General features: G+C 36.6%; 1 protein-coding gene across 4 annotated transcripts in view; it reads right to left on the bottom strand.

Moving 5' to 3' along the window:
• The window catches only part of LOC135681951 (uncharacterized), a 35,266-nt gene extending 21,025 nt beyond the window's left edge, over window positions 1-14,241 (bottom strand). The window contains exon 1 of one of the 4 annotated variants that reach the window (XM_065196633.2): window positions 13,518-14,241. Coding sequence is in view for 2 of the 4 variants with exons in the window: in XM_065196628.2 (XP_065052700.2) it covers window positions 10,100-10,223 (124 nt within the window). In the remaining 2 variants the exon portion in view is untranslated. Of the gene's footprint in view, window positions 1-4,669; window positions 5,100-10,099; window positions 10,822-13,517 lie in introns of those variants that run through there. The other 3 variants (XM_065196628.2, XM_065196632.2, XM_065196629.2) reach the window with 3 other exon arrangements.
• Window positions 14,242-15,260: the final 1,019 nt, after the last annotated feature.

Below are 15,260 nucleotides of genomic sequence, written 5' to 3'. Positions count from 1 at the left end.
AAAAAAGAGTGTATTGCCTTAAATATGTCCTTATCTTTAGCTTGGTTGCTATGTCTTTACCACAGAAGACATATATAAAACTGAATATTGGAATTTGATCGAAGAAATCGGTCATTGCCCAAGTTGATCAACGAGCAACTGCTTTTTTAGGATATTGATCGAGAAACCTGATCCAGAATAACTTGGTGCCAGCGCAAATTGACGGAGTTTCGTTTTCTCTATGGCCTAGACTTGGCAAAAAAGGTCTGTTTGTTATCTAAAACTTTCGCAGAAACACTAAAAAAAGAGTGAAAACAGCTGTAGAAAGAAAAGAAAGAGCTGCAAAGAAAATTTTTGAGGGTATGAGAAATAAATAATGGGCAGATTTGTTCTTAAAAAGTATCATCAAGAAACTTCAAAGTTTGATTGTAACGGTAATCCTTCCCTACTATAAAAGAGAAAAATATAGGCGCAATTATAAATTTGATCAAAACTCGTTTTGATCGGCCCAGTTTCAAAGTTTTCCAAATCTAGAGTTGTTTTGTTGAAATCCCTCCAAAAAGTTTAAGATCAGATGTTGAAAGACAATATCCTAACTATTTTTAGCTGATAGTTCTTCTGTTTATATTTCAATGGTAATGTTTTTTGATAAACAGTGTTTCATTAATTTTTCTCCCCCATCCTATTTTGGGAAACCTAAAAGAAGCTTCATTACGAGCTATATTAAAAGGTTAACCTAAAAACTTTGCAAGACCTTTCCTATTTTTTAACGTCAGTATTACAATAGACTAGACCGGACTAGACTATGGGACATGTTGATAAAACAAAGCTTAGACATATTGCCTCGGATTTTCCTTCAGTCAAAATCCATTTTAGATAGGGTTTCTGGCCATCCCTAAGGCACCATACTTACAAAAATTTTCTTGCTGCCAACCATTGTGGTGGCCTTTCCTGATCCCTTTCAAGACTTTGTAGACCTAAGAACCAAGGTGTGGTTAACTTGTGTTATTTCTTGGTAGAGATGTAGTTGCTGGTGAAAGAGGAAGAGGAAAAGGCGTGGCTTAAAACGATTACTAAAGTTGGACTCTTTGAGTGGCAGAGCTAGCACGGTGAATTCTCTGTTTCCTGTTGAAGCGGCCTTCCCTCCATAACATATTTCCTATACAAAAATTTTCCATTATTGAGGTAAAATTCCCAAGTCATGTCCCTGTCATTTCTCATTAGGGGATGTTATTGTTAAGATGTGAAGGAGATAAAACAACGCATGGGTTGAACAGAACAGAACGATAACTTTATATTAACTTCAAACGGCCTACACACATAACTGTAATACTGTAAACTGTAATCTGGAACTTTATATAAACATGGTCACATGAAGTAATGCTCCTGCGCATAGTCTATTAGGTTACTACAGGGGACAGTCGTCTCCCCAAACCCCCAGCAACAACAGTGTCCCCTACTGGCCCAGTTCACGATCTTGCTTTGGTAAGCATGTTAGCAGGAAACTTATAAGCAAATCTGATTTTGAAATTAAATCCAAGAGGGTAACGATTTGAATCAAGTCGCAAAACTTTCTATTATCAGGTTCTAGATTGGTAAAGACGTACTTTGCTGAAAATACAGACTATGGTTAAAGAAATTGCTTGATTTTCTGAGAGCGAAGATTTACCGGAATCTGCAGCAAAAAATAACTCTACAAGGCTTGATCTGACAGAAAGCCAAAGTCAATTCAATGACAGTGCCAAGGGGTGGGATGGAGGGGGAATTATCTAATTTTGTCGAAACATGGTCCGCATAATTCTCCTAAAAATGTGCTGTACATACATGTTTTATTTAGATTTTGCCGAAGGATAATACACCAAGTTTAAAGTACTGAACTTAAAGCACCAACAGAGTGCTGCCTCATTGGCTACACCTATTACTTTCCTACTCCGCAGTAGCTGGCGGCGCCGCTGTATTGCATTTGTCGAAATTGTAATCAATGAAGTTAGTTTGCTCAAGATCGAAGAAATGTCCTGAAGCCAAAATTACATGAAAACGATTTTAATTACACGACTAGAAAAGGGGAGCACCCATCGGTGGCTTGTATGCGACGTGTAGCACCATATATATCGGTATAGACAGGGACAGAAATCGTGTATGACACAGACACACAACAGAATATTTAAGCCATGTTATTCACTTAATTGTGGCGTGTAAAAATGACCAGCCTTTGGAACATTACACCAGAAGCTTACACCATGAGAGCTTCATTCAATGAGTAATTGAGGATAGTATAGTGATATGAAGGGCCTTCTGGAGACGGGCTCCCTCAAGGCATCTAATAAACTTTTATGGGAAATTTGATATCAATAGCCCAGAGATATAGCAGATATCAATAGCCCAGTGGCGAATCTAGCCTTAAAAATCTGGGGGGGGGCTAGCCGGGGGCCAGCTTTCAGTTATAGGGACCACTGCTAGTTATTACTTTGTGAACTAGTAGAACGTAAAGCAGTGGCGCTGTGGCTTATAGTTGGCTACAAGGCAACGATTTTAAGCGCCCCCTAGATAAGTATGTCCTCGGTTCAACTCTTTCAAGGCTGTTATCATTATGCCTAATAGTTTTATTAGTGGCATAATGAGCAGCTGCGCCCCGTAGAAAAAATTACAAAGAAAAGTTGTTGCTGGGGGTCCCTAAAGGTTCGGGACCCTTTGTTATTAAAGTAAAGGTAACTTTGGGTTGTTACTCAACTAAGTTTTATCTGTTTAGCAATAATGCATGAACATTAGAAATTCAACATAAGAACTATATTTCTAAAAATAAAAGGCTAATAGCTTTGTAAAGTTGACTGGAAAAATTTTTCCATAGTAGTTATGTCTTCTATCCAACCTCCATGAGATCAAACAAATCATTCTGTTAAACAGAATTTCAAATCATAGAATTTCGATAAGCAATAGTAGATTGCCAAGGTATACTGGGATGGTACTGGTATTTTCCTACACTTGATTCCAGAGCGAAAAGGGATTTTAATGGGATGCAGATAATCTTGGTTTGGGCTTACCCTGCGCACCCCACCCCAAAAAGGTGTATCTTCGTGATAATATATAACAAAAATAGAGTTTGAACGATTGACAAGAATGATTGTTTCTCAATAACTACAGAAAGGAGCCAAAATTTCATTAATATTCACCTCAGTTACAAAACCAAAACGCTTATGAGGGGGCCCTTAACTTGTCAATGCAATAAAAATCACATTCAGCAAAACAGAGAGAGCAAACCTAACAAAGTCAAAAAACAATTGAACAGCTTTGGCAAAAAAAATTGAATTTTTAATAGAAACTTTTGAAAAAAAACTGGGGGGCAAACAAGGGGCAAAGAAAATTTATAGGAGGCCATGGCCCCCTGCCCCCTTTGGGTTTTTGGAACTGGATTTCCTCGAATATATTGTTAATGATATCTAGGGGTGCTCAGCATAAAATGTATCTTAACGAACCCACAGTCCTGCATCAACCATTAAATTTATGTTCAGGCTGACTGTTTATAATTTTTTCGAAAATCTGAGGCTGGATTTCTGAGATAAAACTTTGTTCAAAATTGCTTTTTACAGCAGCTCAGCCTCAGCTTGTTCTTAATTCAATCTTAACTTTTGACCAATTTCGAGCTCGTGTTCTTATAAAATTGTTTTTAGAAAAAAGGGAGTGTAGATCTCTGGAGCTTTTTCATTCTAATGCTTTAGAACTTTTATCGTATCCTTCAAACCCGTAACCAAACTTGTGGAGTAGGGATGGCATGCAGGCAGAAGTTTAATGAAATTTTTCTTTCTATGTTTTTGCTTAGCAGCGAAAGTGTTTCGAGCGCTAGGTACAACTTATGTCTTCTCGATAATAACAAGGTAACAAGATAATAAGAGGCCCCAAATTTTTCTTCCGTCAGTATTAGCATGACTCCAATTGCCATTGTAATCAAATGAAAACGACGAAAAACCCTTTAAAAAATTAGAGATGAGATTATCGGGGTGGCAAACAGAAGGTATTCCCTTGCTCCAAGGTGGCATTGCCACCCCAGGCCACCCCTTGAATACGTACCTGGTTTCTTTCTATTGTAATTTAATTCATTACACTTTGTAAAGCAGAGAATTATTGACGTTTTTATCGCGTAAACATGTCAATCTGCATTCCATAAATTTAGATTTTGCTTTGCTTTATAGGTATGATAACGCTTTAACCAACGTTCATGGTTAGCATGTTGTTGCAAAACTATATTTCGCAATATACACCAGATTTAATCAGCGTAGTGCAAAAAGGCTGATAGGTAACTATGGCAATCTATAACTCTACGTAGTGCCCCTTGACATTAAACATTTACTCTTTCGATTATGAAGGAACAAATATTCTTGGCTAAAACAACTATTGATATTGATAGGACGTCCTGTTTTCCCCCTAATTTAGGAAGAAACTCCAAATGACGACAGTTTTCCATTTAAAAACAGCTCGCCCCTCGCAGAAATTTTGTAAACTTTGAATGGTCAGCACGGATTGAAAAATCTTATGGTAAACAAAAAATGGAAAGGTGAAAGTGAAATATAATAAGGCCTGTTATCTATCGATTGAGAAAATCCCAATCAATTGCTATGGAAGAGGATACCTTACTGTGAATGGAAGCGGAAGGTCAAGTTACCGATGACGAAAACTAATTTTCATGGACACTTACCACCTTTCGACTTTTTAAACTTTAACATGGCTCCTCCTCTCCCAGTCCAAAAATTTACCGATAAGGAAGTGATTTAAAAAATGAAGACTTGAGCAGATGGTTGCAAATGTACCAACAAACCTCTTTGTTGAAGAGTATCAAGGCTTTTGCCGCGGCTCAAGATGTACACTTCACGATTTGCTTGACAAACATGCACTGCTGCTGGTGTGGACAGATTACGATGAGTTTATCCGTAGAAACAATGGGGGTAATCCTTTGTGGCAGTTTTTAGGTCACAGCCAAACGGCGAAAAGACAGAAATTCTCCTCAGAAGAAACATTTTCCAATAACTGTTTAACAGCATTTATTAGAAAAAACTTTACATGAAATGTTATTTCACAGTATCAAGCAAAGCTCAACGTCTCGGAAAAGAGACGTTTGTCATCAGACTTTGGCCTCCCCAAACATGAAGGAAAAGTGGCTATTGTTCTCATTGTTATAAATCCTACCAATGTACTTGTTCAAATGTAAAAAAAATCAATCAATCTTAATTACTAGTTTAGTAAAAAAGGAAATTGTTCCTAAGCATGAAGGTTCACCACAAACAGAAACATCGACATTCCGAATGGCCTTCTATTGCAGGTACCGCTGAGAAGGGTGCTGGAAGCTGTAGCCCCCCCCCCCATTCTGCCAGAAATGCAAAAAATTTACCAATGAATCACAAGTCAAGCCACTTTTTATTCGGTTTTAGCAACCCCAACCCCCACCTCACCCTTCTTAGACCCCCCCCCCACTTTTCTCAACGCTCCGCGGCGCCGGTGTTGGGCCATTCATGAAATGAAGAAATGAATTCTTAACAGGATTTGAATATGTTTAATACAAAGATTTTCGAAAGAGCAGCGCTTTGATCGTTTTCCAATTCCCTAGTACAAAAAACTTATAGCATTACAGACTTAAATTTGAAAGCAAAAATTAAAGATAAAAACAGAATTGAGGAATCTATCGAGCATAAACTAAAAGAGGAGGATAAGGATCAGGGTGCATAAAAGTGTTCATCTTTTTTGTGGAAGGTTCCTAGCAGTGGTGGCGCCAGAAATCTTCCGACAGAGGGGTTGGAGCTTCCGACAGGGGGGCTAAAATGACTCAAATAAGCAGTTTTCGTAAGTTATTTTGTCAAATTTGCTCCGACAATAACCTAAAATTTCCTCCGATGGGGGGGGGGGCTAGATGCTTCCGACGGAGGGGCTGTAGCCCCCCCCTAGCCATCCCCTGGCGCCACTACTGGCTCCCTACCCTGGGTACCAGACTCACTAGTGAGTCTGATACCCAGGGTACTGGCTCCCAGGCTTGAGGATCTTCCATAGCAAAACGATTGGAACGGGGCGTGGTTTGGGTTTGTAGCTAAAGTTATTTTGTTTTCAATGACCTTACTCGAAATTTACGGCCGTGCGACCTCAGGATTCTGGACAGTCAAAACAAATATAATCAGTTTCATTAAATTTTTTTACTGACAATAGACTTACCGAGGTTGGATTTTTTTATCAAATCACACGTTCATAGTTTTCTTACCTATGCATGGGCGGCGCCAGGTGGGAGCTGGGGAGCTCCACCCCCCCCCCACTTTTTTGCAAAAAAGTGTTTTTAAGAGAATAAAAAGAATAGAGAAGATAGAAATAGAAGAAAAGAAAAGTGCGATAAATCCTTTTTACAGTATTGCTTTATTTCAAAGGAATAAGCCGGGGTCTATGGTGAAAAAAGAAATTGTTCCTAATAAAGTAACGAATTCCACTTTAAGACTGGAATTAATCAAACGTAAAGTTCATGCCTTAAAAATATCAAAATGTTTGCAGAAAAGGACCGCAAGAAATATTCTGAAATGTATGTTAAGTTCGACTAGAGGCCGTTGTTGCAAAAATTTTCTCCTCGCTTCGCTCGCAAGGAAGGCTCCTCTTAGGTTGTACCTAAGACAACCTCTCGCCGGCCTTCCAATGTACCGCTTAGCATAACGAGTGCCCCATAAAATCATAGGCTAAAAAGTTGGTTTTTTAGTCTAATAATGTTATCAACTCGAGCCCCCTCACTTTGAATTTCTTGGCGCCGCCCCTGCTATGCCCCTATCCAGCGACAGCAAGTGTGGTCCGAGCTTTTAAAAGTGGTCTTCAAATTACCTCAAAGTCAATTAAAAAGATTTAAAATTCTATTTCTCTACTACCCACTAGACCCAACCCTGCGCTGATATCGTCACAAGAGTATTTAAAACAATAATCCAATAGAAACAATAATCAGAACATAGTTCTACCAAAAATTAAAAAATCATTGCTGATATCCAGATAATTCCCGAATTAAAGATGCACAAACTGATAACATTTTGTCATCTTATCTTTTCAGATAAAGATGCAAATTGAGGTAAGAGGTAAAAGGACCACCTCAAAAGCTTGATATGAAAAAAGATAATAACCCAAGAGTCGATTAGGTTTTGAATTATCGAATAGATGATAGAAAGAATGAAATAGTCATACCCATGGAGAAGGACTAAGTTTGCAATACCTGCTTTTAATCATTTAGAGGGGCTCTTGAATTCTTTGCTGCTAGGCTATTCAAAAAAGAGCAAAAGACACTGCTTGTCCACGAGGAAGCTTTGTATGTAGGCATTAGAAATTCAATCTAACAAAGCATTAGAAATTCAAATGTATACTTCAATATGTTATATTGTGGAGTAATTAGTACCTTCGTCTAAAATTTGAATTGAAATTAAAAATATGCCATTGAAACATCGGACAATTCGGAATTGTAGCAGCGGTTTCACAGAAAGAGATTCAGCTGCCTGCAATATTGCAAACAAATGACTTTGCTCGTTTCGCATTCTCCAACATGACGACTGTCCCACGTAAAGTATCAAAATACCAAGCAGAACATTATAACAGATTTCTACCCACCATATCGACATTTACGTCAATTTTGAGTGTAGGCTGGTCATTATAACGGCTAATTAAAAAATTCAAAATGCATACGATGACAAGGAAATAAAAACAGGAATAAACATGACAATGAAGCCAGAAAGCAAAACAGAAGCAAATGTTAACAGGGGCGGATCCAGAGCAAATTTGAAGGAGGGCAGTTGGTAGTGGGGGCGCTGAAAATTTTCACAAATTGGTGACGAGAGTACGTTGTATAGAGCAATTTCGGATACATTTTCGGAATAAACAACATAACTTTGAGATAATCCTTGAAGCAAATTAACCTATCGGTCTCAGCAGGCACGTAAATAATAGGGGGGCGTGGGGGGCGTAACGCCCCCCCAAAGTTTGGAAAATCCAGTTACAGTTGGAAAACGTAACGGTTGACTTGGAATTTTTTTCTTAAGACCAAACTTGTGAATTTTATATTTTAAGAAGTTTTTTTATTTTAAATATAAAAATTCTAAACATTAAAATTCACAGGCTGAAGCTGACCCATCCAATCGTTTTCTATTGTGAATCCCGTCTCCACTGGATCCAAATTGCACACTTGCCCCGTTTTCTTTTTCTTTCTTTCTGACGGGAGTTGAATCAAATTACGAACAGGCAAGGTGAACTTACGGATAAGAAACTTGAAACTTACAGTTTGGAATAATAATACCCGCATTGATCAGAAAATATTAGAGTGGGAATGTTTTTAGAAACTACGAGCAGTTAATTCAATAAAAGATTAAGAATCTTTCAGTACTAAAAATTCTCAACGCTTCTTATAAAAAACGAGTTTATGCTAAACTCCCCCTGTTATTTGTTAATGTCCTTGAGTCCTTATCATAAATTCCTATGACAAAACTGCTGTGGAGCAAGAACACATTGCAAAAACTGCAGTAGAAGTATTTGATCAAAGAAGAGTATTTCATCTTTCGAATCAGGCATATGCACAAGTTTGTTCTCAAATCATCATTTCAATTGTAAAGAACGAAAAGGCATTTGGCCCTCTGAAAAGTTTAAAGGTAGTTTTCTTCGATCAAGAACGAAAATAAAAGGCCCAAATTCTTGGTGCTTCTATATCGTGAAAAATGTATTTTAGATAAGATTGATCTGCGCCAATTGATTAATTGATCAATTTAGATAAAATTGATCAATTGATCTGAAAGAATACTACTAATCATTAAGTATATCTAATACTGGTTTTGCTTAAATGTTGCTTTACTTCTTACAGTATGTTTAATGTTTGTTTCATGTTAATCAAATTTTAGAGATTTAGGCTTTTATGCTTTAGGCTAATTATTGAGTAAAGATTTGGTAATTATGAAGAAAATAGAACTATGGTGTTCGGGCTATTTACAAATATCAATTTGGTAGGTACAACAGATCTACTCGTCGAATGAAAAATTTATCACTTAAAGTTGGAATTTTCATACTTCCACGCCCCCCCCAAAATTAGCAACTTGTTTTCGTCCCTGGGTCTCAGAATCTTTTTCATCTGATTCTCATTCTTCAAAAGGGGCGCACAATTTCCAAAAAAGGGGCGCCAGACTTGCTTCAATGCCAAACTTTGCGTACATGTTTCCTGCGATGGCAGGTTTGTGTCATCTCATTATCGTAAATCGATGTTTACACCATCATCATCATAATCATTGCCCTCTCAAAGAAATATGACAACAAAACTCTTTTTTAAAAGAAAACACTATCTCGGTACTATGTATCAAAAAGAAACTCAAAAAATCTTATGTCTACGTCAGAGCAAGACGTTCGATCTTTGGTTGCAAAGCCGAATTATAACAGTTCTTGATTGATTCAGTTAAAAATTTTGAAAACATGCACTGGGAATTGTAAGGAACAATTGATGCGAGACATAGTTCAAGGTTCATGATGAGGGGGGCTACCTATTCAATATCTAAAAGGGGGATTTAATACCTACAGTAAGCAAGAAAGTGGGGGGCAATGGCCCCCGGCCCCCTGTGGTGCGGGCCTTTTAAAACATGGATGATTTTGGCTATGCATGGTTTGAATGAGAGCAGTTTTGAGAGTTCGAGGTGTGAAAAGTGTGTGGGAGAAAAGCAACATGTGAGCACAATAATTTGGTTTTATCTTTGGGGAGAGATACTTCTTAAAGTAGAGATTTGAGCTTCAAACTTGCATCCCGTGTAAGAGTGGATGCAAGTTTTCCAAACTGGTGCTTAACATTTTGGATGCTGTACTGTTCTGTTGTGTCAGCCATGGCTAGAGCTCAGTTGGCATTTGCATACCAGAAATAGAAATTAAGAGAATCGACTGACCTATTGTTATTATCATACACAGTTTCATTGCTGCAGCCTATTACTAACCAGTCTTTGAACAATTGTTAAACGTTTGGGGTTGCTGCCTTCGGTAACCCAGGCTCTCGCCTATATGAGTCATTCAGAGGGAAAACACAAATCGAATTGTGTCGTTTAATTAGGACAATCGAATTCCGTACTTCTTGTTAATTTAAAATGAAAGCTAGCCAACTCACCGATGCAAAGTTTCTCTAGAGAACCATGAAAAGACCTTTTCAGTTCCGCAGATCGTGCTACGTCATAGCAAAGAATATTCCTTCTTGCATTAAATGCACTCGTCGGCGTAAACACTAGCTCCATTTTAATAACATTCACAGATAATCAAAGTTACACACAGGTATTTCTGATGAAATTTTTCTTGGCCTCAACCAGTGATTAACCGAAACATTTACCAAACTGCATTTTGGACATGCTTTCATATTATGCCGTAATAAAATATGACACAGGAAGCAATCTCATGTTAATTGAAGCTATTCAAATATCTTTTATCTCTGCTAATTCCGCTAATTTATGAGTTTCTTCATATGAATATTTAACGATAGCATGAATTTCATTCAAGAAGGGCTATAAAAAATTTTAATGTGTTTCCAAAGTGTAGATTTATTTCAATCCAGAAGGCACTTAACATTCTGACACCAAAAAGGAACGTCGAACCTTGAATGAAAGAACAACCAAAGCAATGAATGCCAACGATGAGGAAGTTACCCTAAAAGAATTTAGATGAGGGTTATCAAATGGCACTTCCTTTGGCAGTTTAAAGGTGAGGTGGTCTTCCATGGCTGTGTGTTCCGGAGATTATTCCTATTGTCCTGGCAGCTAACCACTTGATGAGGTAGTTATTTCACCATGATTCAAAAGAATATATAAGTACAATATACGTTTTTTAATTCAAAAATAACCTTTGAGATCTCTGTTGATTTTTTCTCTTAATAGCTCGAAATTATGGAAACACTTAATTGGCTGCAGGAGATTCTTGTGTAGATTTTGAACAAGAATTTTGCATGAAAGACTATGTATAGAAATATTGAAAGAGAAACATAGGAAAGATAGAGACAAGTTGGTAGAAAAATAAATTAAGAAGAATGGAAGAAAATGAAGCTAGAATGATGACGTTGGATGAAGAGAATTTCTAAGTGTGTTGTCAAGAGGAACATTAGTAGTTTGAAACGAAGAGTTTATCACTCTTTCCAAACAGCCTGCAAGATTTTTCTTAAAAAATAAAATTGTGAGGGATTTTTTGGAAATTTGTCTCGAAAAAAGGATTTTTTACGAGATTTTCCCAAAGTGGCATGCCTCTCGGTATGAAAAGATCATAATTAACATGTTCATAAAATAGATCCGGACTAGAATTAGAGAGATGGAAGTTTCTGAGCTTATCAAAGAATTAAAGAATGAAAGTTCCTATATAGTTAATTCGTATTAGGACTAGGAGATATTTAAAAACACATTAACCCTAAGAACAAGACATGACATCCTGGTCATTGAAAGTATAATATCAAAGTTTTCTGGGCTTTGATGTTAAAGTTTATTATTTTTGGATAAAATAACCTACATTTGAAGGTCATTGTTACTAAAGACTACCATTTGAGGGAAACTTTTAGCACTTTAGCTTTGGCCATCTTTGACTCTGACTGGACCCCCTGTTAGGCCATAATGGGAGTGCCCCCGGGGTAAATGTTGGTGCTTTCTTTATTGCATGAACAAGATGCCAGACAGAAGTATAAGAATGGTGCACAATCAAACAAAAATCAACCTTTAAAAGTTTTTCATTTTTCCCAAATAAAATTTCAATATACCTCCAAATGTGCAGATTCAGTTGAATGTGTAGCATAATGGCTGAGACAGGCTCTTTTCCCATCAGACTTTTCCCAATTTTCAACACACCTAACTTATTTTGTATATTGGTTGGAATTTTATGCCGTTTTTTTCAGATTATGTGGTCAAAATTAAGAAATTCTAAAAATATATTTTTGAAGACACCCTTCGGTACACAATTCAAAAGTTTGAATCTTTCGGTGGACAAGAAAAAGTCACCAATTAATGATATACTGGAAATTAACGGCGAAAATGGAATAGTTATTATCGACATATATTAGAGTTCAATTCTAGTATTAAACTTGAATAGGGAAAAATACATGCAGTCAGCAAGGAAGATTGTCCTCTTTAGATGCGTAAATTGCTTAAAAACCAAAATGTGTTATAAAGAAAGCAGGGGAGGGGGGAGTAGGGAGAGAGGCTAGAGCCCCTCCCCTAATAATTGTCAAATTTTACTATGTTTCCTTTATAATAGTATACTGAATGGGAAGCATTACAAAAGGCAGCCCCTCTCCCCCGTTTTGAATTTCGCTCCGACGACACTGTATGACGTCATATTTCAATTGCATTTGAAAATCTTGGCCTCAGTATAATTTGGTTCCAGAAATGTATCGTGCTGTGTTGGAAAAAATTGGAAATATCTCAAAATCACACGCTATTTTTCAAGAAACGAAACTTTATAGCTTATGAATGAATAACCGATCGTAAAGAAGAGATCAAAAATCCATGTTTTTTGTTTGAAATGAATTGTTTGCTAGTACATTTTTGGAATAACAAATGAAATATGACTGTGAATAAATGAAGTAAAGAAGGCTAGCCCTCCACCTACTCCTTGAAATACAAAAATTTCTTCAGTAATCATGAGTCTCCTTTACTCAAATTTTAAATCGAAGAACTGAAGAAACGTCTTATTTTGCATTTATACTGCCCTGTTGATAGTTATTGTAAAACATTTGGTTATCTTTAATTTGAATCACAGAAATGTAATAAAAAATACAGTAAAAATCCGCGTGTGAGAACCTACTTTTTCAGAGTTTGGCAAAACATGTTTATTCATTAAAGGGTACTTATTGACAGTTTAGGCTAAATAGGTCCTTATTTAGGTTTTTAATTTCTATAGAGTATATATTGTTGTCGATTATCAGAATAAATCTAGTCTGTTCTTCATTTCGAATATTTTTTAATGTACCAAAGTTTCCAAAAACCACCAATAATCATTGATCAATGATACAGTACTGTATGTGATAAAGTAGCAATAATTCTTTCATTAAAACAGTTAAAATTTAAGATACATAGTGTATTTCCAGCGTTCTTTCAAAACTTCAATTTTCTATCATCTTTTGTCTTTGGTAATAAAGTGTTTAAATTAAATGGTTAAACCCCACAATAAGAACACGTTAGATATTGTTTGGCTAAACAGGTTCTTATAATTTGGAGTATTAAAAAAAGGAAATTTTTGCCAGTAGGTTCTTAAATCCCTAGTACTTGAACGCGTTTTTACTGCAGCCCATAATTGAAAAATCGTGTCATGTAGATGACCATTGCAAGATATTTATTGTGCACTGTGCACTGATATGATATCCTGAATGCCATTTTCAAGGTAATCCTTTTCGCCAGTGGCTCTGCATCGTTTGATGTTCAATTGCTCATGTATGTCATTGCATTTGCAGTGCTAAAGAGTACCTGTTGAAGCTACAATCGTTTCAAAATGATATGATTGTCAGATTCGCGTCGAAAACCGCTTCGCGTCAAAATGGTTGTTATAAATATAAGACAAACCTTTCTTTTGTACCCCGGTTGCCTTGCACGCGGTGTTCCAGATACCTAAACATTGGCCATCCGTATTAAGCAGGCAGGTGTCACTAGAAGGACCAAAATAAATATATACTAGATTTTACCAAGTTATGCTGTTGCTACGTTTGCAATATAAGCCTGTGAGTTTTGATGAAAAGTTTCAATCGAAGTCAGTGTTTTGAGAAGGATTAGTCTTGCCTAACCAAAAGGATTTTAAGAACAAAAGTTTGAATCATTTTCCCATCAAGGCGGGACTACAGTAGTAACAATTGCTGAGAAACTCCTGCATTACTTTGGAATTAATATTATGCACATTTAAAGACTAGTATTAAAATTTCCTGGTCGTCCAAGATCTTTTTGCATCTTTAAAGAACAGCGGTTTCTTAGGAGAGGACAGTCAGGTAAACGGACTAACTACCATTTTCCAGGCCTTGCATGCAACTGTAAATCAGCTACTATCGTCGCTACAATTGACGTCTAAAAATGGATGAAAAGACATCCAATGCTAACATCGTTCTCTTCTGAGAGGAATTTTCAAACCATAACTTATTTTTAGTTGTCAAGCTAATTCCCTATGGCTAACTGCTCAGCTTAGTTTTTATGAATATGAAAAGACACATAGGGTCTGTCTTTATCATTCAGTGAGGTTTGATTGCAAATAGGAGCGATAACAAAGGGTTAAAGATCGTCGAATGTTTGGAAAAGTCGTAATTATCTTCTTGCCACAAAAATTTATTCATAATTCTGTTCATCTCAGTGTTGATCATAATTAACCCTCACAGGCTGGACTGAATCGGACTGGGAAATTTAAAAGCAGACAGCTTTTATTAAGAAACCATATAGGAAACATTGTCAAACCAAAAATTCTTACAACATTATACTTTTTAAGTATATCCAGTATATCAGATGGTGTTCATTAGATTGGCTTGTTGGTAGCTGAGTCCGTCCAAAACCAAATTAATTGCATTTAATGTTAAGAATCTCAAAGTTAGATAGGCCAGAAGGAAGTTGTAATGAGATTTAATTATTTCCGAAATTTAATTTCTTTCTAAATGCCTTGATTTTTACGAGATTTATCAACATTTGAGTTCATGCGAATTCCTGCTAGCTTTTAAAGAATGATGATGGCCTGACGATTGACGTTTTTGTATAAAACCATTACTTATGACAGGCAAACATTACAATTACTGTTGACAAAAATTACGAATTTTTGCACTTAGTTCTGCACATTGGAAATTTATCATTTCCTTAATAATTTTCCATGTCCCTTTAAGAGATAAGCAAATTTCTTAGAATACATCAGTTAATATAGTGAGTCTGGTACTCAGGGTACTCGGTTCCAAGCCTCTGCAAGCGTCTTTGCTTTGATTTTTCAAGGCTCTTGGTTGTTACTAGTGTCTGCAGGTAGTCAACAGTGACGTCATGAGAAGCTTCTGCTCGTCCCAGTTCTCTTTGGGCATAGACATTCTTCAAGCTCATGTTAGATTCGATAAAGGTTCAATTTAGATTCAATTAAGATTCAAAGCGAACGTATTTTTATGTAAAGGTATGAATATTCGATGGAATAGGCACTAAACTATTGAGTCTGTGTTTAATCCATAGAGATAGTTTGATCGGGAAACCTCTGCAAACGAGTTTGTCTTAAAAAATTATGCGATGACAGTTATACATTGTAATCAGTCAAAGGCTTTAGGGAATTAATTTTATCTTATTTGATATTTCGAGGTA

This window comes from Rhopilema esculentum, chromosome 16 (genome assembly GCF_057945365.1).
Source record: "Rhopilema esculentum isolate cy_ngs chromosome 16, ASM5794536v1, whole genome shotgun sequence".
In the NCBI taxonomy this organism is placed as follows: domain Eukaryota; kingdom Metazoa; phylum Cnidaria; class Scyphozoa; order Rhizostomeae; family Rhizostomatidae; genus Rhopilema; species Rhopilema esculentum.
The sequence above is the reverse complement of the archived record's forward strand: the minus strand, read 5'-3'. Positions and strand labels throughout refer to the sequence as shown.